Genomic DNA, 25469 nt, shown 5'->3' with positions numbered 1-25469 from the left:
GGTGACTTTTCTACCCCAAACATCTCAAGGACACAGAGTTCCCCACAGGAGTCAGCAGGTGGTCAGTGCTACCTATACGGGGTGGTCCATGTTCACTTCTCTGTAGGCTAGTGCCCTGGTTTCTCACATCACTGTGAGGCTTTACTTCTTACATCTAGGTTAAGAAGAAAGAGGTTTTTATTTTCTCCAAAGAGAAAGGTTTCTATTCTAGTCTTCAGCTAAAAATAACTCAAGTAATATAGATTATATGAAGGAAGAAAATCTATTAAGTTCCTGAAAATGTGTTAATAGAATTATTTGTAAATCAGCTTTCATCTTTTTATGTTCCTTTGAGGTCCTTAGAGGATTGGAGAACACGACCCAAATCTTCATTAGATGTTCTGAAGAACTGCTGATATTTTTATTTGTAAGATTTTTTTTTTTTTTTAATGTAACGTTTACTACATGTTCAGCCCTGTGATCAACACTGTAAACCAGGACTTTTTTCAGACTGGTATCCAAGAGAGACCTTTGGCTAATTTTCCTTTGCATCTTCCATTTAGCAAATATTTCGGCAAAGGCAGAGCAGCAACATAATTCCTTCCCTTTCAGGAAAGGAGTCATGACAGTGGGTCCTTATACCGAAAACAGCTTCTCCAATGTGCCAGGTATACCTGGGCCTGGGACTAGAATACTCACCCTGACCCGGCAGGGAGTGACGCTAGAGTCGAAGGGATATTAGTCTGTGGTTTCTCTTTCTCATTTTGCTTGAGGAAGGATTTGGCCTCTTTAGATGTAGCATCCACCTCCTTAGTCACCCTGTGCCAAGGAAGGAAACATTAAGTTTACAAAAGAATTAAAAAGACAGAAACAAATCTAAATAAAGGGAATAAATGATAAGGAAAAACATCCACTGGGCTTTCAATAAGTTCTGGCTGCTAAGCTTTATGGTCCAAGTTTACTACAACAGATTTAACATTTAACATTCATTTAACATTTTCCCATGCTAAATGAAACAGCAATGCATATAAACTTGAACTCTCTAAAATCCCCTCCATTACTTCTGTCAGCATGAAACACTCCAGTAGTCACTACTGAATCACAGTCCTTGTGGGTTATTGATGTGAAGGCTGAAAAAGGCTCTCCTACTGCACCTCACATGTAGATTAGGACTCACATTTAAAGGCCTAGTAAAGCCCTAGTTGGTTTGGCTCAGTGGATAGAGTGTTGGCTTGCAGACTGAAGGGTCCCAGATTCGATTCCGGTCAAGGGAACATGCCTGGGTTGCGGGATTGATCCCCAGTAGGGGGTGTGCGGGAGGCAGCTGATCAATGATTCTCTCTTATCATTGATGTTTCTCTCTCTCCCTTTCCCTTCTTCTCTGAAATCAATAAAATATATATATATTTTTAAAGGCCTAGTAAAAATTGGAATGGGAAATGAAATATTTGGGAGAAAAATACTGGTTTTATTTCCAAGAGAAAAGCAACAGTATAAAATTTGAAAATACTCTGCAGAAGGTCCTATTCTACACCCAGAACCTAAAGATGAAACAAGATCCCTTAAAGCTGGCTAATTTGGCACTAATTTGGGAATGGAAGAAAATTATAGTTGAGAATCCTACCCACTTTCAAATCTGCAAAAATTGCCCTCAATAAAACTGATGATCAAATAAGGAGCAAAGAAGGATATTCATGGTGCCTGAAATTTCAGATAAAGAAAGAGAAATGCCTAATGCCTGCCTAGGCTTGCCAATTCAAAAACATCTGAGGAATTTTGTTTAAATTCCAATCCATCTGTAGGAGGGTGGAAAATTATAGTCATTGTGCTATGGGTGTTCAACCAGGTCATCGAGAATAAGACTGGCCAAGAATAATGACAGGCGAATCCTATAAATTCCATCTTTGCAGGAATGTAAGTCTCTATCTCTTCTCTCCTTCCTTGTAGGCAACTTAGCAGCAGAACCAAATTTTCTTATCAAGAGCCATCTCACTCCTGCACTCAGTACTGTGTCACCCACAAAAGTGACACAGAATATATAATTTTGAGAGTTTTATATTAAGAATCTTCACTGGGGAAAAAGAAAAAAAGGAAAGAAAAAAGAATCTTCACTGGGAAAGACTGAGGAGTTACTCTTGAAGAGTGACTTAAAAAACTCAGTCCCCTACTCAAGTTCTTGTGATGGCTCAGTATTACTCAAGAATCAAACATAAGCTGCTGAACCTTGCCTTCAAAGTCCTCTAAAATCTGGACCTACTTTCTATGAGGTTTGTGTCTTCTCAACTCTCCCAAACGAACCTCTCAGCAGTAAGAGTCGAGAGTCAAAACTAAGAGAAAGAATGTATATGATAGATTAAACCATCATTGAGCAAATATTCACTCCTTCCCTCTTAACCTACTTCCCCACCCCACTGATGTTAATCTTGGACACATGACTTGTTTCAGTAATCAGTCAGATGCTAACTGATTTGACAGCAACAGAAGCTTTAAATGTTTCTGTTGTTTCATGAGCCCCTTGACAATCTCTAGCCATAAAAAGAATATGCCTCAAGCAGCTGCTGGTCCAAGGTGGGTGAAAGACACATGCTGCAGATCTGAGCCAACCAGTGGCTTGAAGCCAAGCCTAGATCACCTGAGCCCCAGTCAGCCAGAAACACACTAGCAAAAAATAAATGCTTATTGGTGTATATCACTGAGTCTTGGGATGGCTTGTTATACAGTAGTTCCGCAGCAACAGCTAACACATTTACATTTTATGATTGAGAAAAATTAAATCTTCAGGGATTCAGTTAGTTTTTTCAAGAATAGTCAGAGATTAAGTAGCAATGCTAGAGAGAACCCTGTAGATGTGGAACCTATAAAAAAAAGACATGGCCTCTGCCCTTAAGGGGCTCACAGTCTATCAGGGCAGCCAACCATGAAAACAAGTATGACAATAAATGATCTAGAGTTAAGTGCCATTAAAGGAAGCATGGAAAAAGTATAGCCGTGAGAGTATCTCTGTTAATTTCCAGTGTCAAAGTCCTATTCATATTGACTAGGAAACACGTTCTATAAACTGGTGTATTTCTCTCAGGGTCTTTGCTAATTGACATAAAGTAGTATTAGCATAGTGGTTCTCAACCTTCTGGCCCTTTAAATACAGTTCCTCATGTTGTGACCCAACCATAAAATTATTTTCGTTGCTACTTCATAACTGTAATGTTGCTACTGTTATGAATCGTAATGTAAATATCTGATATGCAGGATGGTCTTAGGCGACCCCTGTGAAAGGGTCGTTCGACCTCCAAAGGGGTTGCGACCCACAGGTTGAGAACCGCTGAATTAGCAGATTACTCTTCATTGATAGTACACCTAAAAGAACTCCTTTTAACAAGCAATAAGAAGAGATCCAGCTATCAAATATCTTCAAGTAGGAGTGGTTTAAATTACAGACCACTTCTAATATATAAGAGGGAATCCTGACAGGAAAATGCCCACTATTAGCAGTAGTTAATTCAAGTGTTATCAGCAGAAATTACATTTTAAGTTCATTTTCACTTACTCAGAACTTCCTGAAAAGTATTTTTTTAGGCACAAACTTTCCATGACTAGCCTTTTCCAAAAGGTGAATCATTTAGGAAAGTCTGAGCTAACTGGCTCAGATGGTATGTGATAGGGAAGGATAAAAAATACTACTTTTCCTCATTCCCCTGGTTAATAAGCTACCCATTTTTCAAGTGTGTGTGTGTGTGGGGGGGGGGGGTAAAGACCCAAAATTTAACTATTAAAGTATAATTAGAAAAAACTAAAAGACTAACTTTGTACTAATGCTACCATATGCTTATACTTACAAATTCTTCCCAGTCATCACTAGTTCTTTCCCACATTTCTTAAAGATGTAGTAATGCTCTTAACTTCATACAAAAAGAAAAGGCAGAATGACATGAAGAGAGTAAAGATATGCTTGAATCGAGACACTACGTTTGCATCTGGTTGTCAATTACAATTCAGGCCATAGCAGCACAATTTACAATAGCTAAGATTTGGAATCAGCCTAAGTGTCCATCAGCAGATGAGTAGACTAAAAAACTCTGGTACATCTACACAATGGAATACTGTACTGCTGTATAAAGGAAGAAACTCCTACCATTTGCAACAGCATGGATGGAGCTGGAGAGCATTATGCTAAGTGAAATAAGTCAGTCAGAGAAAGATAAATATCACATGATCTCACTCATTTGTGGATTATAATGAACAACATAAACCAATGAACAAAAACAGATCCAGAGACAGAGAAACATTGATCAGATGCTCAAACCTCAGAGGGAAGGTAGGGGAGGGTGGGGGTAAGGGGGAGAGATCAACCAAGAGACTTGTATGCATGTATATATGCATAACCAATGGACGCAGACAACAGAGGTTGAGGGCAGGATTGGGTGGGTGAGGGGGGGGGGCCAATGGGGGGATAACCACACATTTGTAATACCTTAATCAATTAAAAAAAAATTCAGGCCTTCCAAGTCACTACATGAGAGTTCCTTATGATAAATTTAAATAGAATTTAAGTTAAAAAAAAAATCCTGCCAAATTGCTATTTAGTTTTCTTCAAAAGAGTTAGAGAATGCCCTGACCAGTTTGGCTCAGTGGATGGAGCATCGGCCTGCAGACTGAAGGGTCCCGGGTTCGGTTCTGGTCAAGGGCATGTACCTTGGTTGCGGGCACATCCCCAGTGGGGGGCTTGCAGGAGGCGGCTGATCAATGTTTCTCTCTCATTGATGTTTCTAACTCTCTATCCCTCTCCCTTCCTCTCTGTAAAAAAAAAAAAAAATCAATAAAATATAAAAAAAAAAGTTAGAGAACTTTGACTTGTCATGTTATATAGCTCTATAATGTATGTTTTAAAAGTAATAAGCATAGCCCAAACCGGTTTGGCTCAGTGGATAGAGCATCGGCCTGCGGACTCAAGGGTCCCAGGTTTGATTCCGGTCAAGGGCATGTACCTTGGTTGCAGGCACATCCCCAGTAGGGAGTGTGCAGGAGGCAGCTGATCGATCTTTCTCTCTCATTGATGTTTCTAACTCTCTATCCCTCTCCCTTCCTCTCTGTAAAAAATCAATAAAATATATTTTAAAAAAATAAGCATATATTACTTTTGAATGTTATATTTATGAAAAAGTGCTTCCCTATTTGTTGACAGATATGGTGCTGCCCTCTTGTGACAAATCATAGAAATAGCAGTCTCCCTGAACATCCATCCAGTATTTAAAATTGCCATTCATTTGCTTTAAATGTGAAATAGGAAATTTGTGTCAAACAACTTTGTTAATAAATAGTAGTAAGTCCATAAAATTTAATTTGATCAGGAAATTTAATGATTTCTCAAAATAACGGTTACCAGCTTTTCTTACTCTCATATAGAGCCAGTGGTTGTTATAATAAATCTTTCTTAGATGTCCTATATGACACATGGAAAATAAAGCAAATCTTATTTCTAAAGGTATATTAAACACTTTCAGTATTATTTTTGTAGGCCTTCCAAACCATTAAAGGTTTAACATCAGTGTTCTGCTACCCTCTATTGGACAACTCCATAGTTTCCAGGGTGATCTCTGGTCAAGAATGGATCTGCAAAATGACTGTTTAGCAAGGAAAAGGGTATTTTTACAATGGAGAATTCTGAAAGATATTGCCTTAAGTGGTCTAACTTATCACCACCAATACTGGGTGCAGCGAGGAGGAAAAAGCATCACCAATGTAGCATTTTTATCTAAAATTATTCATCTGACTCTACGCATGAGAAAACAATTCAACAATCCAAACTAAGGGACATTCTACAATACAGACGAACTCAAACAATATATGTCAAGAAATACAAAAAGGCTTTAGAACAGTTCTAATTTCAAGGAGGGTAAAAAGACTAAATGCAGTATGTAATCCTGGGTTGGATGTTGGACTGAACAAGAAATAGTTATAAAGAACATTACTGGCCCTAACTGGTTTGGCTCAGTGGATATAGAGCGTCGGCCTGCGGATTGAAGGGTCCCAGATTTGATTCTGGTCAAGGGCATGTACCATGGTTGCAGGCACATCCCGGATAGGGGGTGTGCAGGAGGCAGCTGATCAATGTTTCTCTCTCATCGATGTTTCTAACTCTCTATCCCTCTCCCTTCCTCTCTGTAAAAAATCAATAAAATACTTTTTTGAAAAAAGAACATTACTGGAATAACTGGGGGGAAATCTGAATAGAATTATATAAAGAGCTACTTAAAATGTGGGCTGCAAAACTATCTGTTATTGGCCCAAAACAAGGTAGGTACAGAACAGTATTTAGAAACTTGTTTGCAATTTGACAATGTCGTAATATTCAAGATATGATCAGTGCACTCACTGCATTAAACAGAATATAGATCAATTCAGGTACTGTCAAAATTGCAAGGTGGTCACATGTGATAGTGTATTAGTCATGTGCAGAAAGACCACATTAGAATGTGTTTAGGTGATAAAACCCAAAAATGTGATAAAATGAAAGCACTGATTTTTAAAATTATAATTGTCTTATTTTTTTATTACAGTTGACATAGAATATTATATTAGTTTCAGGTGTACAGCATAGTGGTTAGACATTTAACTTACAAAGTGATCCCCCTGATAAGTCTTGTATCCATCTGATACCATACATAAGTATTACAATATTACTGACTATATAATATTCCCTAAACTGTACTTTACACCCCCGTGACTATTTTGTAACTGCCAATTTGTACTCAATTCCTTAACTTTTTTCACCTAGAACCCAACCCCTCTCCCATCTGGCAACCATCAATTTGTTCTCTGTATAAGTCTATTTTTGTTTGTTCATTTATTTTCTTCTTTAGATTTCCACATGTAAATAATATGGTATTTGTCTGTCTGTCTGACTTATTCATTTAGCATAATACACTAGGCCCATCCATCTTGTCCCAAATGGTAAGATTTCATTCTTTTTTATGGCAAAGTAATATTCCATTATATATCTGTACCACTTCATCTTTATCCATATATTGATGGACATGTAGGCTGCTTCCATGTCTGAGCTACTGTAAGTAATGCTTCAGTGAACTTAGGAATGCATATATCTTTTCCAAATTAGTGTTTTGGATTTCTTTGAATACTCAGAAGTGGAATTATAAGCATTTATTTTTATACATTATACATATTTTTAAATATATTTTTATTGATTTCACAGAGGGAGAGATAGAAATATCAATAATGAGAGAGAATCATCGATTGGCTGCCTCCTGCACTCCCCCTATTGGGGGATCCAGACCACAAATCAGGCATGTGCTCTGACCAGGAATAGAACTGTGACCTCCTGGTTCAAAAGACAATGCTCAACTACTGAGCCACACCGGTCAGGCAGCCTCACTGTTTTTGTGAAGAAAACACATCTTTTCTTTTTTCTTTTGTAAATTAAATCTTTATTGTTGAAAGTATTACATGTCTCCCTTTTCCCCCCATTAACACCTTCCAGCCTGCCCCCACCCCCAACCCCAGGCCTTCACTACCCTATTGTCTGTGTCCACGGGTTATGCATATATGCATACAAGTTCTTTAGTTGAACTCTTCCCACCCACCCACCTTCCCCCTCCTTTCCTCTGAGATTCTGCAGTCTGTTCTATGCTGCTATGTCTCTGGATCTATTTTATTCATCAGTTTATTTTGTTCATTAGATTTCACATATAAGTGAGATTATGTGATACTTGTCTTTCTCTGACTGACTTATTTCGGTTAGCATAATACTCTCCAGGTCCCTCCATGCTATCTCAAAGGGTAAGAGATCTTTTTTTTTTTTTTTTTTTTTACTGCTGCATAGTATTCCATGGTGTAAATGTACCACTGCTTTTTTATCCACTCATCTGCTGATGGGCACTTGGGCTGTTTCTCGATCTTAGCTGTTGTAAATTGTGCTGCTATAACATAGGGATGCATACATTCTTTCTGATTGGTATTTTGAATTTCTTAGGACAGGGGTCCTCAAACTTTTTAAACAGGGGGCCAGTTCACTGTCCCTCAGACCGTTGGAGGGCCAGACTATAGTTTAAAAAAAAACTATGAACAAATTCCTATGCACACTGCACATATCTTATTTTGAAGTAAAAAAACAAAATGGGAACAAATACAATATTTGTATTTGCATGTGGCCCGCGGGCTGTAGTTTGAGGACCCGTGTCTTAGGATATATTCCTAGAAGTGGGATCACTGGGTCAAATGGCAGTTCCATATTTAATTTTTTTAGGAACCTCCATACTATTTCCCGTAATGGCTGCCCCAGTCTGCAATCCCACCAGCAGTGTACTAGGATTCCCTTTTCTCCACATCCCACATCTTTTCTGAATGCAGCAATAGTAATAAACCATAAGACGATAATGGAAATAATTCCAAAGAAAGGAAGGACAACCAAGTTCACACTGTTTTTGTTCTATGAGTCCTCTTATTTTTTTAATGTATTTTTATTGATTTCAGAGAGTAGAAAGAGGGAGAGAGATACAGAAACATCAATGATGAGAGAGAATCATTGATCGGCTATCTCCTGCACTCCCCCTACTGGGGATCAAGCCTGCAACCCTGGCATGTGCCGTGACCTGGTTCATGGGTCAATGCTCAACCACTGAGCCACATTGATCATGCAGTACTAAAACCAAAGTGAGTTCTTTGCAGTGATGTTTTGGCTAATGCAGCATTTACATACAAAACATAAAGAAATAAGTTCAACTCAAAAGAATTTTTCGAAAGAAAGAGCACTAAACTAAAAAGCCAATAAAAACAGATGCAAAATTCCATACATTAACATTAGTGAATTGCGGCTTTCTGAGAAAGGAGCACATTTGGTTGCTAACTAAAAAACATTACCAAGACACTAGTAAAAGACTATATCAAAGATGTTTGCTTGGAAATCTGTGACAAAGAAAGTAATTCAGGTACAACTTTCCAATGACACCAAAGCTTGAAGTAGTTCAGGCTCTGGCTTATGGTAGTGAAAACTAAAATAAAGTTAGCAAAGTGATTTTTCAATGCAATTTGAAGAATGCCAGATTACTTCAAACATGAAAATTATCATGGTATGTTTGTGATTTAAACGTAAGGGTGATATAAAGGATTCCTTTATCAGTTTCTTGCTGACAAACATACTGGACACTAATCTGTATGATAAAACTAGGGTCATATTGTCAACAAATGTGATTTGAAGTATAAAGTGTTTGGAAGAGTATATTCCAAAGACACAGCTGGCAAGATGGAAAAACAATTTAGATTGAGAAGCTTGTGCTAGAATGTACATTAAAACACTGCTTCCGTCACGGATAAAAGTCTTGCTCCAAAAAAATCTTGCTACAGTAGTAAAGATTATGAATTATCTAAGGTTAATGCCTTAAAATTTTAAATGACTCTATATGTGATAAACTGAAAGCAGATCATAAATGTGTATATGCTATACTGCATGCTAAAATACAATGGTTATGGAAGAGAAAAATGCTGCTGAGAATGATGAACTAGGAAATAAACAGTTTTTCCAAAAGAAAAAATAATCATTGCTTCCCAATTTTAAAGATCTCAACTAGACAGTAAAACTTGCTTATTTCTATGATATCTTTGGTATGTTTAATAATCTTAGTACTCCCATGCAAGGACATTTCAACATGTTTTTCAGTAGCAAATAAAATATAAGGGTAAACAATGAAAATTAAGATGCCTGGAAGAACAGAGTTACTATAGATTAACAATTTTATAGAAGGTTTAGAACTGTATTTTCTATCAAAATAAAACCCACACACAAGAATTCATGCATCCAGAAGTATAACTTAAATCCTATCTAATGCGAAGAAGCGAGAAACACCCAACCGGAAAAGCAAAATGAAAAAAGAACCCAAAAATACGAAGATAGTGTAAGGAGCCTCTGGGACAGCTTCAAACGTACCAACATCAGAATTATAGGGGTACCAGAAGATGAGAGAGAGCAAGATATTGAAAACCTATTTGAAGAAATAATGACAGAAAACTTCCCCCACCTGGTGAAAGAAATAGACTTACAAGTCCAGGAAGCGCAGAGAACCCCAAACAAAAGGAATCCAAAGAGGACCACACCAAGACACATCATAATTAAAATGCCAAGAGCAAAAGACAAAGAGAGAATCCTAAAAGCAGCAAGAGAAAGAAAATCAGTTACCTACAAGGGAGTACCCATACGACTGTCAGCTGATTTCTCAACAGAAACTTTGCAGGCCAGAAGGGAGTGGCAAGAAATATTCAAAGTGATGAATACCAAGAACCTACAACCAAGAATACTTTATCCAGCAAAGCTATCATTCAGAATTGAAGGTCAGATAAAGAGCTTCACAGATAAGGAAAAGCTAAAGGAGTTCATCACCACCAAACCAGTATTATACGAAATGCTGAAAGGTATCCTTTAAGAAGAGGAAGAAGAAGAAAAAGGTAAAGATACAAATTATGAACAACAAACATGCATCTATCAACAAGTGAATCTAAGAACCAAGTGAATAAATAATCTGATGTACAGAATGAACTGGTGATTATAATGAATCAGGGACATAGAAAGGGAATGGACTGACTATTCTTGGGGGGGAAAGGGGAATGGGAGATGCGGGAAGAGACTGGACAAAAATCGTGCACCTATGGATGAGGACAGTGGGTGGGGAGTGAGGGCGGAGGGTGGGGTGGGAGCTGGAAGGAGGGGAGTTATGGGGGGAAAAAAGAGGAACAAATGTAATAATCAGAACAATAAAGATTTAATTTTAAAAAAAAAAATAAAGAGGGAATATGTTAATTGACTTTTCTGCCCTCAAAGATGGCGGCACCCACAGCCAATAAAGAGGGAATATGCTAACTGACTGCCCCACCCTCAAAGATGGCGGCATCCACAGCCAATAAGGAGGGAATATGCTAATTGACTGCCACACCCTCAAAGATGGTGGCACCCACAGTCACAAGATGGTGGTGCCCAGTCCCCTCTGCCCCACCGGGGCGGCAGGTGCGCCTGCCTCCGGAGTCCCTCAGTCCCCTCAGCCCGAGGCACAGGCAAGCCTCGGATGGCAGCTGCCCAGCTGCCCAGGGCCGGTCAAGGCTTGCGCTGCTGGCAGTGGTAGCAGCAGAGGTGTGATGGGGCGTCACCTTCCCCTGATCGCTGGGTTGACTCCCGCCCCTGAGGGCTCCTGGACTGTGAGAGGGGGCAGGCCGGGCTGAGGGTCCCCCCCCCTCCACATCCAGTGCATGAATTTTCATGCACTAGGCCTCTAGTCTATAATAAAAGTGTAATATGCTAATTAACCAGATGGCCAAACGACCTCCGGACGTCCTGGACGAAGCCGGGGCTGCGAGGGCTGAGGCAAGCTGCCTGGGCTGTGAGGGCCGAGTCCCTTGCACGAATTTCGTGCATCAGGCCTCTAGTTTAATTATAATTTGACAGAATAAACTATTGATATGGGCAGGATACTGATAAAGTACTAAAGATGAACTCTGAAAATACAGTATCACTGGCTTCATTTCAAACAAAAGTAAAAATGAAAATCTTGAACTTAGTGAAATGGCTTTAAAATCTAAACTTCTATTCTCATGGGAATATCTGAGATTAATTTCTTTTTTAAAAACATATTTTTATTGATTTCAGAGCGAAAGGGAGAGGGATAGAGAGATAGAAACATCAATGATGAGAGAATGTATTGATTGGCTGCTTCCTGAACGCCGCTACTGGGGATCAAGCCTGCGACCAGGGCCTGTGCCTTTGACCGAAATTGAACCTGGGACCCTTCAGTCCACATGCCGACACTCTATCCACTGAGCCAAACCAGCTAGGGCTGAGATTAATTTCTTTATGATGAATATTATCTTTTTAAAAAAAGAAAACAACACAGAAATAATTTACATATACATTATCCTCCAGGAGTAGTATTGTCATCAACCCAACTCAGATTAGATACATTAACATGAAAAAAATAAGCTATTTTATTTAATTTAAAACTTTAAGTGAAATTTTTCAGAAGAAAAAGTTGGGGAGAAAATTTTTTTTAAGTATTAAGAAGTTTTGCTCCACACCATTTATAAAACTAATATTACCGAATTCTTTTTTCCAAGATGTATTTTCACTGGATGAAATAATTGCTGGAAACTTAGATATTATTTTTAAGAATATTTATTTTAGCCCTGCCCAGGTGGCTCAGTTACTTGGAGTGTCATCCCATATACCAAAAAGCTGCGGGTTTGATTCCCAGTCAGGGCATATGCCTAGGTTGTGGGTTCCATTTTTGGTTGGGCACGTATGGGAGGCAACCAATTAATGTTTTTCTCTCTCACATCGATGTTTTTCTCTCTCTCCCTTCATCTCTCTCTAAAAATCAATAAAAACATGTCCTCAGGTGAGGATTAAAAAAAAGAATGTCGATTTTAGTGGAAATTATCTTTTCAAAGAGCATACAGGTCTAATTAATTACTGTCAAAAAAATAAATGTGATTACCTAAAAATTATTAATTGGCACTTTATGTACTCTCATTTAGCTCTAAAGTACAGATCTGCTGTTTTCACATAATAAAGTTTAAGTAAGTAGGAAAGAGGAAATTCTCAGCATGTGGCTATTACCTGGAATGGCCAGGAGGTTATTAAGTCCCTAACTGTTTTTCTAAACCAGTAACAATAACAAACCTCCTGAATCAATTTAAAAAATAATATTAATGCCCTAGCCAGTTTGGCTCAGTGGATAGAGTGTCGGCCTGTGGACTAAAGGGGCCCCGGTTCGATTCCGGTTAAGGGCACGTGCCCAGGTTTTGGGCTCGATCCCCAGTAGGGTGCATTCAGGAAGCAGCCAATCAATGAATTTCTTTTATCATTGATGTTTCTATCTCTGCCTCTACCTTCCTCTCTGAAATCAATAAAAAACAACAACAATAATAATAATAGTAATAGTAATATTAAGGTAAGGAAATAATATTGGAACCAAATTTCTCTCCTGGCACTTTTAATTCTTATCTGATTTCAGAGGCTTCACTGGGGCTCATACTTCATAGTCAAGTAAAGTAATAAATGGAGAAATGACAGCCGAAGTCACAAGACATGTCAATGAGAATGTGGAACCATATACTTTACTCATACATTTTCCTGTTTCTGTTCAGCCAACCACTTCATAATACTCCAAAACTAGATTTTGATATGTGAAAGGCCCTTTCTCACATTCTCTGATAATTCATGGAACCACTGTTTTCTCTGAGATCAAATATAACTCTCCCAAAATATTATGATGGGGTGGAATGAGGACAGATGACTCATAGCACCATTTAGAAAGATGCTCATTTTTAAAAGAACTAGTTTGGAAGTTTGTGAAGGTCATCTTACCTGACTTCTTCACCAGCAAAATCAAACACCTTGGTGATTTTAACTTTTTCTGTTTCTTTAGGTTTCTCTAGCTCTTCGGCTTTGACCAACAGTTTATTTGAACTAGTCTCTTCAGTCTCTTCTCTTTTCTATGAAAAGAGAAATGTAATCAGTTTCACATAAGAATTAAATATAAACGAACCATTCAAACATGCTGTTTATGGCTATTCATAAATGTTTCATCTCTAAACAGTTAAAGAGCTACTGAAAATTTATTTGATTGGAAAAGCTAATTTTTCCTACCAGAGGGAATGCTTTACTTTTCACTTAATAGAGTTACTATCAAAAGGCATCTATGTAGTCTTTCTTTTTTTATTCTTTTAAATCTATTTTTATTTTTGCAACATAATGTTGCAAACTCAAGAAAACTTTTAAATCTAGGACTACTGATTAAGATGCACACTGGGGGATACAGAGAGGAAGGAAGAGGGAAAGAGATACAGAAATATCAACGATGACAATCACTGACTGGCTGCCTCCTACACGTCCCCCACTGGAGATCGAGCCCGCAACCTGGGCATGTGCCCTTGATGGGAATCGAACCCGGGACCCTTCAGTCTGCAGGCCGGCACTCTATCCACTGAGCCAAACCAGTTAGGGCTATGTAGTCTGATTTCTGCTAGAAGATTCAAATCTCAGTTTGTAAATGTAATAAAATCTATTTGGACAATTTAGGGTATTTCTGGAGAAACTTCATCTCATTCACCTAGCAACTTACTTTAACTTGTGGACTCGAGGGCACTTTTGATTTTGGTCCCACATCGTTGAGGAAGCTGGCCCACAGTTCATCCTCCTTCTTTTTCCTTGCATCCTCGGACCTGGTGCCTCCTTCTTGCTCTGCAGCTGTGTCTTCCTCCTCATTGCTGCTTCCTCCAGATTCCCCACTGACATCCTCCTCTTCCTCTTCTTCTAATGAGAGGCCACCTTGTTTTCTCTTCCTAATCACCAACATTACAAGGAAAAAGAAAGAGAAGACATGCAAAATGATTTCAGTTATCCCTTCCTCAATTCCAAACATAATGTTGCAAACTCAAGAAAACTTTTAAATCCAGGACTACTAAGATGCACACTGAGGAAGCTTAGAAGAGGTACACTGAGATTTTGTGGAAGAAAAAAAGAATTGAGCTCTTAGCTTCCTCTAAAACACTTGGAATCAAAATACAGTGTTCTACTTCTAAGTCAGGACCAGCTATTTTCACCAAGAAACACCCCAAATCACCTCACAGAATCAATCTGTCTAGCAAGAGTGTTCCAAGAATATATATAGCAGATTTTTTTGACTTTTTGAAGTCAACACATTTGGAGAATATGCTTTATTGAGGAGAGCCTCAAATTTATTTGCACTGTTTATTCCTACAATTCCCTAGGGACAGGATCCATATTTCTTCCCATTTTCTGAAGATATGAAAGCTGGAATACAGAAAATTTCAAAGACAAAGAAACTGGACCCAAAACTTATGCAAGTAAATTGATTTTAACTTCAAGTGAATTTAATACCTAAAATTCCTTTTTCCCTTTTTATAAATTACAATTTGCTTTTTGCCAGAGAGACAGAAACACCAATCAAAGAGAATAAAAGACTTCTATGGAAGATTCTCTTATGTGAGTTAAATAACCCAACAGAATTTTCATAATTTTTGGAGGGAGTGTAATTCAGTACCAGGTCTATAGAAGGTAATTTGCTAATATCTATAAATAATTTTTTTATTGCATATAACCTTTGATTAAACAATTCTACTTCTACAGACCTGATTTACAGGTATACTTCCACATTTACATGAAGATATATATAAAAAATATTCACTGCAGTCTTGTTTGTTGTAGTAAAGATGAGGTACAAATTAAATATGTCTCAATAAGAGAATCCTTAAATAAAATAAGGTCTATTCATACAGTGAAATATTATGCAGCCACTGAAAAGAATATAGCTAGATATATTTCCATGGTATCATCTTCAAGATGTAAAATAATGAAAATAAGAAACAATAAGCAGAGTATGCCATTTGCTGTTGTTGTTTTTAAAGAAAGTAGGAAATATATACATACACACTTGCACATGCACAGAATATCTCTGGTAGCAAAGTTCTTCTGAGGCACAACAAGGGCTAGAAATGGGGTACACATTTTGGTAGTAACTAAGTTTTTCATTTTAATTGTGTACATATTACCTATTAAATTTTTTAAATTAGTACTCAAAATAATTTTAATCCTGAAATGTCACCAAATGTTTCCCTTCAACGGTAAGAAACCCTAGCAGCAACTCCAATCCCAGCAATCAGGATGGTAGTGACACTAGCCCTGACTTCTAAGGGCCCTGTGGGCAGCGTTACCTGGCAGGAATGCTCTGAGCCTTTCTTTTTTTCCCTTTGGTTTTCTGTGTTTGCTCTTCACCATCCACTTCATCTTCCTTCACTAATTCATTTACATCATCTTCACTATACTCTCCACCTGAAATCACATAATAGAGTGGTCAGACAGGAATAAAGGTTTCCATATCAAGTTGAGACATTTGCATTAAGAAAAAAGTTTAGTACTTCCCTCTATTCTTCACCTAACTACAATATTTACTTCCTTAGAGAAAGCGTCCCTGTCCCTGGAGACTAGGCTAGGTTCCCGGATTCTACGCTTCCACAGCAGTATATATTTTCCTCCGTAACTCATCCCACTTAGATTTAATGTTTGCAATTTCTACTCTACTCTACACACCATGAGGATATGGATCCTGTTTTGTCTTTATAGATTTTTTTCTGAATAAATGAATGAATAGAAATTCCAATTCTACCTACTGTACTTTTCAAAGAAGAACCTGATGTTCCCACTTTATCTTGGATACATTTCAAAAGTGAGCAAGTAATACCTTGTCTTGTCAATAACGAAGGTTTAGAAAGAGGTCTAACGACTTCCAGTTAGACATAGCAGAAAGAACAAACATATCTATTCCCCATCCTCAGACACTGACATTCAGGCATCCCCAATGAAAGAGTGTTGCTTGGATGCCCAGAATGACCACACTGTGGGCACCAGTCAATAAATCCTGCTCACATAGATATTCAACTAGCTTTTTTACTTCATAGAAACTTTTTGTTGTTGTTGTTAATTCTCACCAGAGGATATTTTTCCACTGATCTTTTTAGAGAGTGGAAGAGAGAGAGAAAGACGAAGAGAAACATCGATGTGAGAGAAACACATCGATTGGTTGCCTCATGCATGCACCCGGACCAGGGCCAGAGCTGGGAGGAGCCTGCAACCGAGGTACGTGCCCTTGACAGGAATCGAACCTGGGACCCTCTGGTCTGCAGGCCAATGCTCTATCCACTGAACCAAAGCGGCTAGGGCACTTCATATAAACTTTTATTTGAAGCATAACACATGTATGAAAAAACACACAAATCTAATGTATACTTCAATAAAATTATGTGAAGTGAACACACATAGAACCAGGACCCAATTCAAGAAGCTGAACATGATGATCAGAATTCCATAAGGCCCCTTGGGTCCCCTTCCAGTCACTAGTCACTGGGCCCATCCCAAAGGCAACCACTATCCTGACTTCCAATACCTCAGATTAGTTTGGTGTGTTTTTGAGCATTAAAGAAACAGAAGCCTACAGTATGTACTCTTTTGTGTCTGGTTGCTTTCACTCAACATTCTGTTTGTGACAGGCACCCTTATTATTGCATGTAGACGTAGTTTATTCATTCTCACTCCAAAATAGTATTTCATTGTATGACTAGACCACAACATATTTATCCATTCTTCTGTTGATAGACATTTAGGTTGTTTCCAGTTTGAAACCCTTAGAAATAGTGCTGTTTTGAATATTCCTTACATCTAATCAGCTTTTAAATATCTCACTCACAATGAACCAACCACTTCAGGGAGGCCTCCAATATGAAAGGCAATACTGAAAACAAGCAGAAAGAAAATCAAAAGAAACAGAAAAGAAAAACACCCAAAAGTTACAACTCTTTTTTTTAAAAAAGCCTTTATAATTAATATCCTCAAAGAGACATCCATGAAATAAAAATGATTTAAAAATATTTTTTTCAAAAAACTAAAACAAAACTCTTGAAAACTACAACTCTGATAGCAGAGATTAGAAAAAGAGAAGAAGTAAGATGCTGAAAAGAAGCCAGCCATGTGATAATCTGGAGAACAATTGAGGCTGAGGAAACAGTAAATATAAGGGTTCTAAAATGGAAACAAGTTTGGTATCTTGACACCAAGTGATAGGTAAAAGTGTTTCATGAAGGAGGAACACTTAACCAGGTTAAGATGGCAATCTGAACACACAAATGTAATTTTGATTCCTCCTGACACCCCAGTAAAATCACTACAGCAAAGGACTTTTAAAAGACATGAACCTACAATGGTGGGCACTTAACTGCATTGTATTTGTTTATATTTGCAAAAGGCAACACTAGAAGGATAAACAAAAAAATGAATGAAAATAGCCATCTATATGGGTTAGGACAGAACAGGGTGCAGTAGGCAGGGGCAGAAGCTAGAGTTCTCCGTGTTTATCTTTCTACAGAATTTTGAACATTCTCTTAAGAACAATTTAAGTAAATAAATATAACTATATGCCCAAACAATAACATAACCCACAAAAAAGGGATTCCAAGGAGTTAGAAACATAGTATTTTGATTGTGCATCCTTAGCAAGATGCAGTGTAAAGACGAAAAGTTCTCCTCCTTGTAGTTATATCAATGTTGGTATTGTGAAACTATTTCCTTTATATGTTAGGTGAAAGCAAGTAATGAATTATGTTAATCACGTTAGGAATCTAGATGCTGAGAATAAGAGAAATGACACAATTATAAAATCAAAGAAATTAAGAGAGAAAACACAAATGTTAAAACAGAATTTAAAGTATCAATATGAACTCTCATTTTAAGATAAATATTTTCTAGTTTGTTCACTCAAATGGCACAGAAAAAATATCATACTAGTAGCAATGATAATCTCTTTAAAGTTCAGATCTCATTCTTTGATATGTTTCATCACCAAAAGTGCTCCCTGAAAACAACAACAACAAAAAAAAAAACGAGCTAATTTCAGGTCTAAGAGAGGAAAGCACAATGTGAAACTGGGTCGTTTTGCTGTGCCAGAAAGCAAGGAATGGGTCACTTTAAAAGGTTTTAAGACCCAGCTTGAAAGAAGTCCTAGTGGCCAAAGTGGTAACATGAGCATTAAAAGGAATAACTGTTGGTATATTAAAACACATGTAATGAGCCCTGACCAGTTTGGCTCAGTGGCTAGAGCGTCGGCCGGTGGACTGAAAAGTCCCAGGTTCGATTCCGGTCAAGGGCATGTACCTTGGTTGCGGGCACATCCCCAGTAGGAGGTGTGCAGGAGGCAGCTGATCGATGTTTCTCTCTCATGGATGTTTCTAACTTTCTATCCCTCTCCCTTCCTCTCTGTAAAAAATCAATAAAATATATATTTTTTAAAAAACACATGTAATGATAAAAATCTGTGAACCTGCCCAGACTTTGTGGTTCAGTGGTTGAGCGTTGACCTATGAACCAGGAGGTCACAGTTAGATTCCCAGCCGGGGCACATGCCCGGGTTGTGGGCTCAATCCCCAGTAGGGGTCGTGCAGCTGATCGATGATTCTCTCTCATCATTGATGTTTCTATCTCTCTTCCTCTCTGTAATCAATAAAAAAATTTTAAAATCTGTGAGCCCTTTATGATATTCAAAAATACTAAAAATAATTTGTACCATTTTAGGGTACTATTAAAATAACTCCCCATTTTGCCCTGGCAGGGTGGCTCAGTTGGTTGGAGCATCATCCTGCAAATCAAAAGGTTGCAGGCTGGATCCCCAGTCGGCAAAATTGGACAATATTTGTCCATTTTTGTGCTTTATTGTCTACTAGAGGCCCAGTGCACAAAATTCATGCATGGGTAGGGTCCCTAGGCACCCGCCTTGGCTGGCCTGGGGCCTGCAGGCTGGGGGCAGCTCCTGCATTGAGCATCTGCCCCCTGGTGGTCAGTGCACGTCATAGCGACCGGTCGTTCCACCAGTCATTCTGATGTTCGGTCGACTTGCATATTAGGCTTTTATTATATAGGATAGGGTTGTTATTCTGCTTCTTATTCCCTTCCCACCCCCAACCCCACCCCCATAGTAGCTGCATGGAATTTGAGGCAATTAAGAGAGGTCTCTCTCTCCCCCCCTTCCTCTCTTTCTAAAATCAATCAATAAAAATAATAAAGTAACTCCCCATGTTGAAAATTGACAATTAAGGAAAATGAATTAAAAATTTATCCTGTCCCAAGTGATGAGGAAAAGCTATATATACTTTACAGAAGAACATCAATTAATAAATGTAAAAAAAAAACACCATAGAATTAGAAAAACAGCACTTCTCTAATAATAGTAGTAATTTAGACAAGAATTATCAAGTAATGTTAAAAAAAAAAAACAAAAAACCCACACACAGTTTAAGTTTTAACCATTAGGTAAACTGCCACAGAGAATACTTTCAGTTCCAAGAAGGTTTACATAAAGAGGGATCAGACTCTCATCATCTTGATTCAGTAGTCACAACTATGGGAATCAACCAGGTATAATGTGTCTTCTGATGTTATGCATTGTGTTACACACAAGTCATCTATAATATATTCTAGCCAAAAATATTTTATTTAAACCAACTGAGCATTTAGATCTAACTTCTAATGTATGGTAAATTCAAGGGACAAAGGAACAACTTAAAATAATACAATGAGGGAGCAACAAATCCTGAAGGTGAGACATTCTGCAGGACACATGGCCTGATCCTCTTAGGCAAATCAATGTCATTAGACAAAAGCTTCTATTAGATTAAACAGATTTCAGGGATGGAACAACTACATGATATGTATAGTCCTGAACTGAACTGTGATTTGGACAGACAAGCTATAGCTATTTTGGGGTCAACTGGGAAAATATGAATATGGTCTGTGTATTAAATGAGTTGAAAGTTTACAGAAATGGATAGGAAAAGATTCATTCACTGGAAAGAGGAGGTTACAAAGTAACATGAAAAAGTATAATTTCAGGTTGATGAAAATACAAATATCTATTTGTGGGTGTAGAAAAAGATCAGAGTGAATATTTACTAAGGAATTAAAACTGATAATCTCTGGGTGGTGAGAATGTAAAGATTCTATTTTTTTAATGTTTAATTGCCTGCATTTTCTAATTTTCTGCAAAGCCCGTGAACTGCTTTCATAATATAAAGTTACTTTTCATCATATAAATGGACAAATGTTGCATTGCAGACGGTTCAGGCAAGAAGATGCACATGGCTCTGGTTCTCAAACACGTAAAAAGATGCTCAATCTGACTGATAAGAGATAAACACATTTTAAATTAAACAAAACAAGATCAAATTCCATGCAGCTACCATGGGGTCAGGGTTGGAGGGATGGGGAGGGAATAAGAAGCAGAATAACAACCCTATAAACCAGGGGTCCTCAAACTTTTTAAACAGGGGGCCAGTTCACTGTCCCTCAGACCGTTGGAGGGCCGGACTATAGTTTAAAAAAAAACTATGAACAAATTCCTATGCACACAGCGGCGGCAAAAACACCCGGCGGGCCGGATAAATGTTTTCGGCGGGCGGCATGTGGCCCGCGGGCCGTAGTTTGAGGACCCCTGCTATAAACAATAAAGCACAAAAAGGAAAAATACTGTATTGTCCAAAGACTCAGAGATTATATCACCTTTTTATTCCTCCATGCTTAAATATGAGCCAAACAACTAAGAATCACAGAAAATCTGAGAAAGCATCTAACACAGCGGGCGGCATGTGATGACACGCATGTCAGAGGTCACACGTGAACTCATTTTTTTGGTTGATTTTTCTTTGTTAAATGGCATTTAAATATATAAAATAAATATCAAAAATATAAATCTTTGTTTTACTATGGTTGCAAATATCAAAAAATTTCTATATGTGACACGGCACCAGAGTTAAGTTAGGGTTTTTCAAAATGCTGACACGCCAAGCTCAAAAGGTTCGCCATCACTGATCTAACATAATAAAGCCCAAAACAAACAGCAATGTATAAAAAGAATATATTATGACCACATAAGTTTATCTCAGTATTAAAAGGCTGTTCAAAATTTAAAAATCAATTAACAAGCAAAACGGAGACAGATTCATAGACAGAGAGCAGGCTGACAAATGGGGGCTGGAGGTAAGTGTGAGGGATTGAGCAAAAAAGAAGGAAAAAAAGAGAAAAAACTCATGAGCACAGACAACAGTGTGGTGAGGAGGGATGGGGGATAAATGGTGATGCACTGAGATTTGACTTGGGGTAGTGAACACACAATACAGAAGATGTGTTGTAAAATTGTGCATCTGAAACCTGAATAATTTTGTTAACCAGTGTCACCCCAATAAATTCATTAAAAAGGTAAAAAAAATTTTAATCAATCACTAATTCACCACATTAACAGACAACAGAAGAAAAACACATAATCAATACATAGAGGAAAGGCATTTGACAAAGTTCATCTCTCAGCAAATTAGGAATAGAGGGAACTTTAACCTGATAAAGAGCATCTGTGAGAGGCAGTATATGCAGAATACCAGCATTCAAATCCCAGCTTAGCTACTATTTAGTTGGGTCACTTTGGGGGCCTCAGTTCCTTTATCTGTAAAGTGGTATTATGTGATTTAGTTAGTCAATGTAAAATGCTTAAAACAAACACACACACATAAAAGTCAACTGTGAAAAATCTATAGCTAACATTTCACTCTGATTCTTTCAAGGCAAGGATGGTGACTATCATCATTATTATTCAACATCATACTGGAAGTCATATCAAGTACAATAAGGCAAGCAAAAGAAATTAAAGATATATCTAGGGAAAGGAAGAAATAAAACTGTTTCTACTCACAGACATGATCCATGGTGGGGGGGGCGGGGGAATAAGCCTTGGACTTGTTGATTTTGGTGGTAGTTACACAATTCTAAGCATTTATAGAAACTCATAGAGCAGTACACCAAAAAGAGTGAATGTTACTGTATGTAAGTTACAATTTTTTTAAATGTAAGTATTATTGCCCTAAGTCAGTGGCCGGCAAACTGCGGCTCAAGAGCCACATGTGGCTCTTTGGCCCCTTGAGTGTGGCTCTTCCACAAAATACCGACTTCTGCGCATGGCCACGAAGTTTCAATTGCACTGTACGTGCGCGCCCACACATGGTATTTTGTGGAAGAATCACACTCAAGGGGCCAAAGAGCCACATGTGGCTCACGAGCCGCAGTTTGTCGACCACAGCCCTAGGTGGTTTGGCTTAGTGGATAGAGCGTCAGCCTGTGGAATGAAGAGTCCCAGGTTCAATTCCAGTCAAGGGCACATGCCCGGGTTGCGGGTTTGATCCACTCCCCACTCACCCCCAGTGGGGGACGTGCAGGAGGCAGCCTATCAATAATTCTCTCTCATCATTGATGTTTCTATCTCTCTCTCCCTTTCCCTTCCTCTCTGAAATCAATAAAAATTCAAACAATTCATGCCCTAGCCAGTTTGGCTCAGGGGATAGAGCATCGGCCTTCGGACTCAAGGGTCCCACGTTCGATTCTGCCCTTGGTTGTGGGCACGTACCCAGTGGGGAGTGTGCAGGAGGCAGCTGATTGATGTTTCTCTCTCATTGATGTTTCTAACTGTCTATCCCTCTCCCTTCCTCTCTGTAAAAAATCAATAAACTATATATTTTTTTAAAAATTCAAACAATTCAATACTAAAACCACAAATAATCCAATTTAAAAAATGGGCAGAGGACCTAAATAAACACTTCTCCAAAGAGGACATAAGATGGCCAACAGACATATGAAAAGATGCTCAACATCATTAATCATCAGAGAAATGCAAATTAAAACCACAATGAGCTATCTCCTTATACCTGCCAGATGGCTATCATCAATAAATCTACAAACAATAAGTGTTTGTGAGGAAGTGGAGAAAAGGGAGCCCTCCTGCCTTGTTGGTGGGAATGCAGATTGGTGTAGCCGCTATGGAAAACAGTATGGAGGGTCCTCAAAAAAATTAAAAATGGAACTGCCTTCCCTGGCCAGTTGGCTCAGTTGGTTGGGCGTTGTCCTGTGCACCAAAAGATTGCTGAATTCAAGTCAGGGAACATGCTCTGGTTTGGGGCTTGATCCCTGGTAGGGAGCAGGAGGCAGCCCACTGATGTTTTGCTCTCACAATGATGTTTCTCTCTCTCTCTTCCTGCTTCTCTCTCTTTAAAAAAATCAATAAAAACAATAAATAAATAAATAGGCTTAATTTTGCCTTAAGCAAAATGCCCCCTTGGAAATAACCCCTTTCAGACCCTTCCTCCTAAATCGGGCCACATAACCTCAATTATCCTGTAATCCAATCCCCAATCTCCCCTTGCCTTCCCCCACTTTCAGTAATCTTCCTTAGGATCCCTCCTTAATCTTTTTTAATATATTTTTATTGATTTCAGAGGGGAAAGGGGAGGGAGAGATAGAAACATCAGTGATGAGTCATTGATCAGCTGCTTCCTGCACGCCCCACACTGGAAATCGAGCCCGCAACCCAGGCATATGTCCTTGACCGGAATCGAATGAACAGTGACCTTCCGGTTCATAGGTCGAAGCTCAACCACTGAGCCACCCCTGCCGGGCCCTCCTTAATTTTAAATGCATAAAAGAAACTGCAAACTGCTATTCTCTGGAACATATGAGATTTTGCTACCCAACTGACATACATCATCTATTTGGCTCAAATAAAATCTTTTTTTAAAATATATTTTTATTGATTTCAGAGAGGAAGGGAGAGGGAGAGACAGAAACTTCAATGATGAGAGAGAATCATTGATTGGCTGCCTCCTGCACACCCCCTGCTGGGGATCGAGCCTGCAACCTGGGCATGTGCCCTTGACCGGAATCGAACCTGGGACCCTTCAGTCCCCAGGCCCAGGCTATATCCACTGAGCCAAACCAGCTGGGGCTCAAATAAACTCTTATAAAAAATTCTCTACAGGTTTGGGTATTTCTTATATCAACAAACTGAATACTAATCTAACCAAAATTGGACATAAGAACAATGGCAAACTGGAGAGTTGCTCAGGACCTGAGGTGGAGGGGTGTCTGCGCTGGGAGTGGGAGGAATGAGACTGGGGATGATTGACAGGGATGATGGGAACTGCTTGGTTTCAAAACAAGCCTTTTTGGTTAAAATGAAAACTAGTCTTCCAATGATCACTCTGGCCATTACTGTCAGACCAAAGCTGGTGGACAAGACTGGAATCCGGGAAACCAGTGGGGAAGCTATGACGAGCCCTAATGAAGGATCCCCAATGAAGGATCCCCGTAGCTCAGTAGCAGTGAGATTGGCAAGGGCGTGGTCAGAAACGTGTTCTCCACGTAGACACAACAGAACTTACTGACAGGTTGGACCAAAAGTGCGGAACAAGGATGACTCCACTCCTCGGGGGTTTTGTCTGCTTTCTACCAAAGCGATTGTATGGATACTTCTAATGAGATGGGAAAGTCGGGGAAGGCGCAGGATGGCGGACGACGTAAGTTTGTTTGGGTGACGATTTATTTTGGCCCCGCTCAGTTGGAGGTCCCTACACAAAACAATACACAAAATGAGTTCTGAGGCCCTGGCCGGTGTGCACAGTGGTTAGTGTTGGCCGCACACGGACGCTTCGCGGGTTCCATTCCCGGTCAAGGGCAGGATTCGCTCCCCGCCGCCGCCCCGTCGGGGCTTGGGGAGGCAACCAATCGATATGTGTCTCTTGCTCTCTCTCTCTCTCTCTCTCTGAAAAACAATGGAAAAAATGTTTTCAGGTGAAAATTAACAACAACAAAAAGTTCTGAAAAGGGAGCAATGGGCATATAAGTTGCAAACAGGCAAAAAGCGTCATCATGTGAACTTTCCACCAACCAGACCCCTTCTGAGGGCAGAAAGCGGACAGATCTATCTTGGACGCGATGCTAGCTAGCCATAACCTCGGGACGGACTAAAATACCTTCCAAAGCTCAGACGGTCGGACCATTTCAGCACTGGCGTGACTAGGGGACGGCGGACCCCGCCAGCGCCCCCTGAGGCAGGGCCCTT

The 25469-nt window shown here is 39.0% G+C and overlaps 1 protein-coding gene across 1 annotated transcript in view; it reads right to left on the bottom strand.

Annotated features, from left to right (window-relative positions):
- Positions 1-25469, bottom strand: part of CFDP1 (craniofacial development protein 1) — a 99425-nt gene that overhangs the window by 73500 nt on the left and 456 nt on the right. Inside the window, exons 2-5 of the mRNA XM_005862610.2 lie at positions 15706-15823; positions 14094-14313; positions 13337-13464; positions 679-798 (exon numbers count right to left, since the gene is read on the bottom strand). Of these exons, the coding sequence (XP_005862672.2) occupies positions 679-798; positions 13337-13464; positions 14094-14313; positions 15706-15823 (586 nt within the window). The remainder of the gene's footprint in view (positions 1-678; positions 799-13336; positions 13465-14093; positions 14314-15705; positions 15824-25469) is intronic.

This window comes from Myotis brandtii, unplaced genomic scaffold (assembly GCF_000412655.1).
Source record: "Myotis brandtii unplaced genomic scaffold, ASM41265v1 scaffold165, whole genome shotgun sequence".
Taxonomy (NCBI): Eukaryota; Metazoa; Chordata; class Mammalia; order Chiroptera; family Vespertilionidae; genus Myotis; species Myotis brandtii.
Note: the sequence above shows the minus strand (reverse complement) of the source record. Positions and strands in the feature narration are given on the sequence as shown.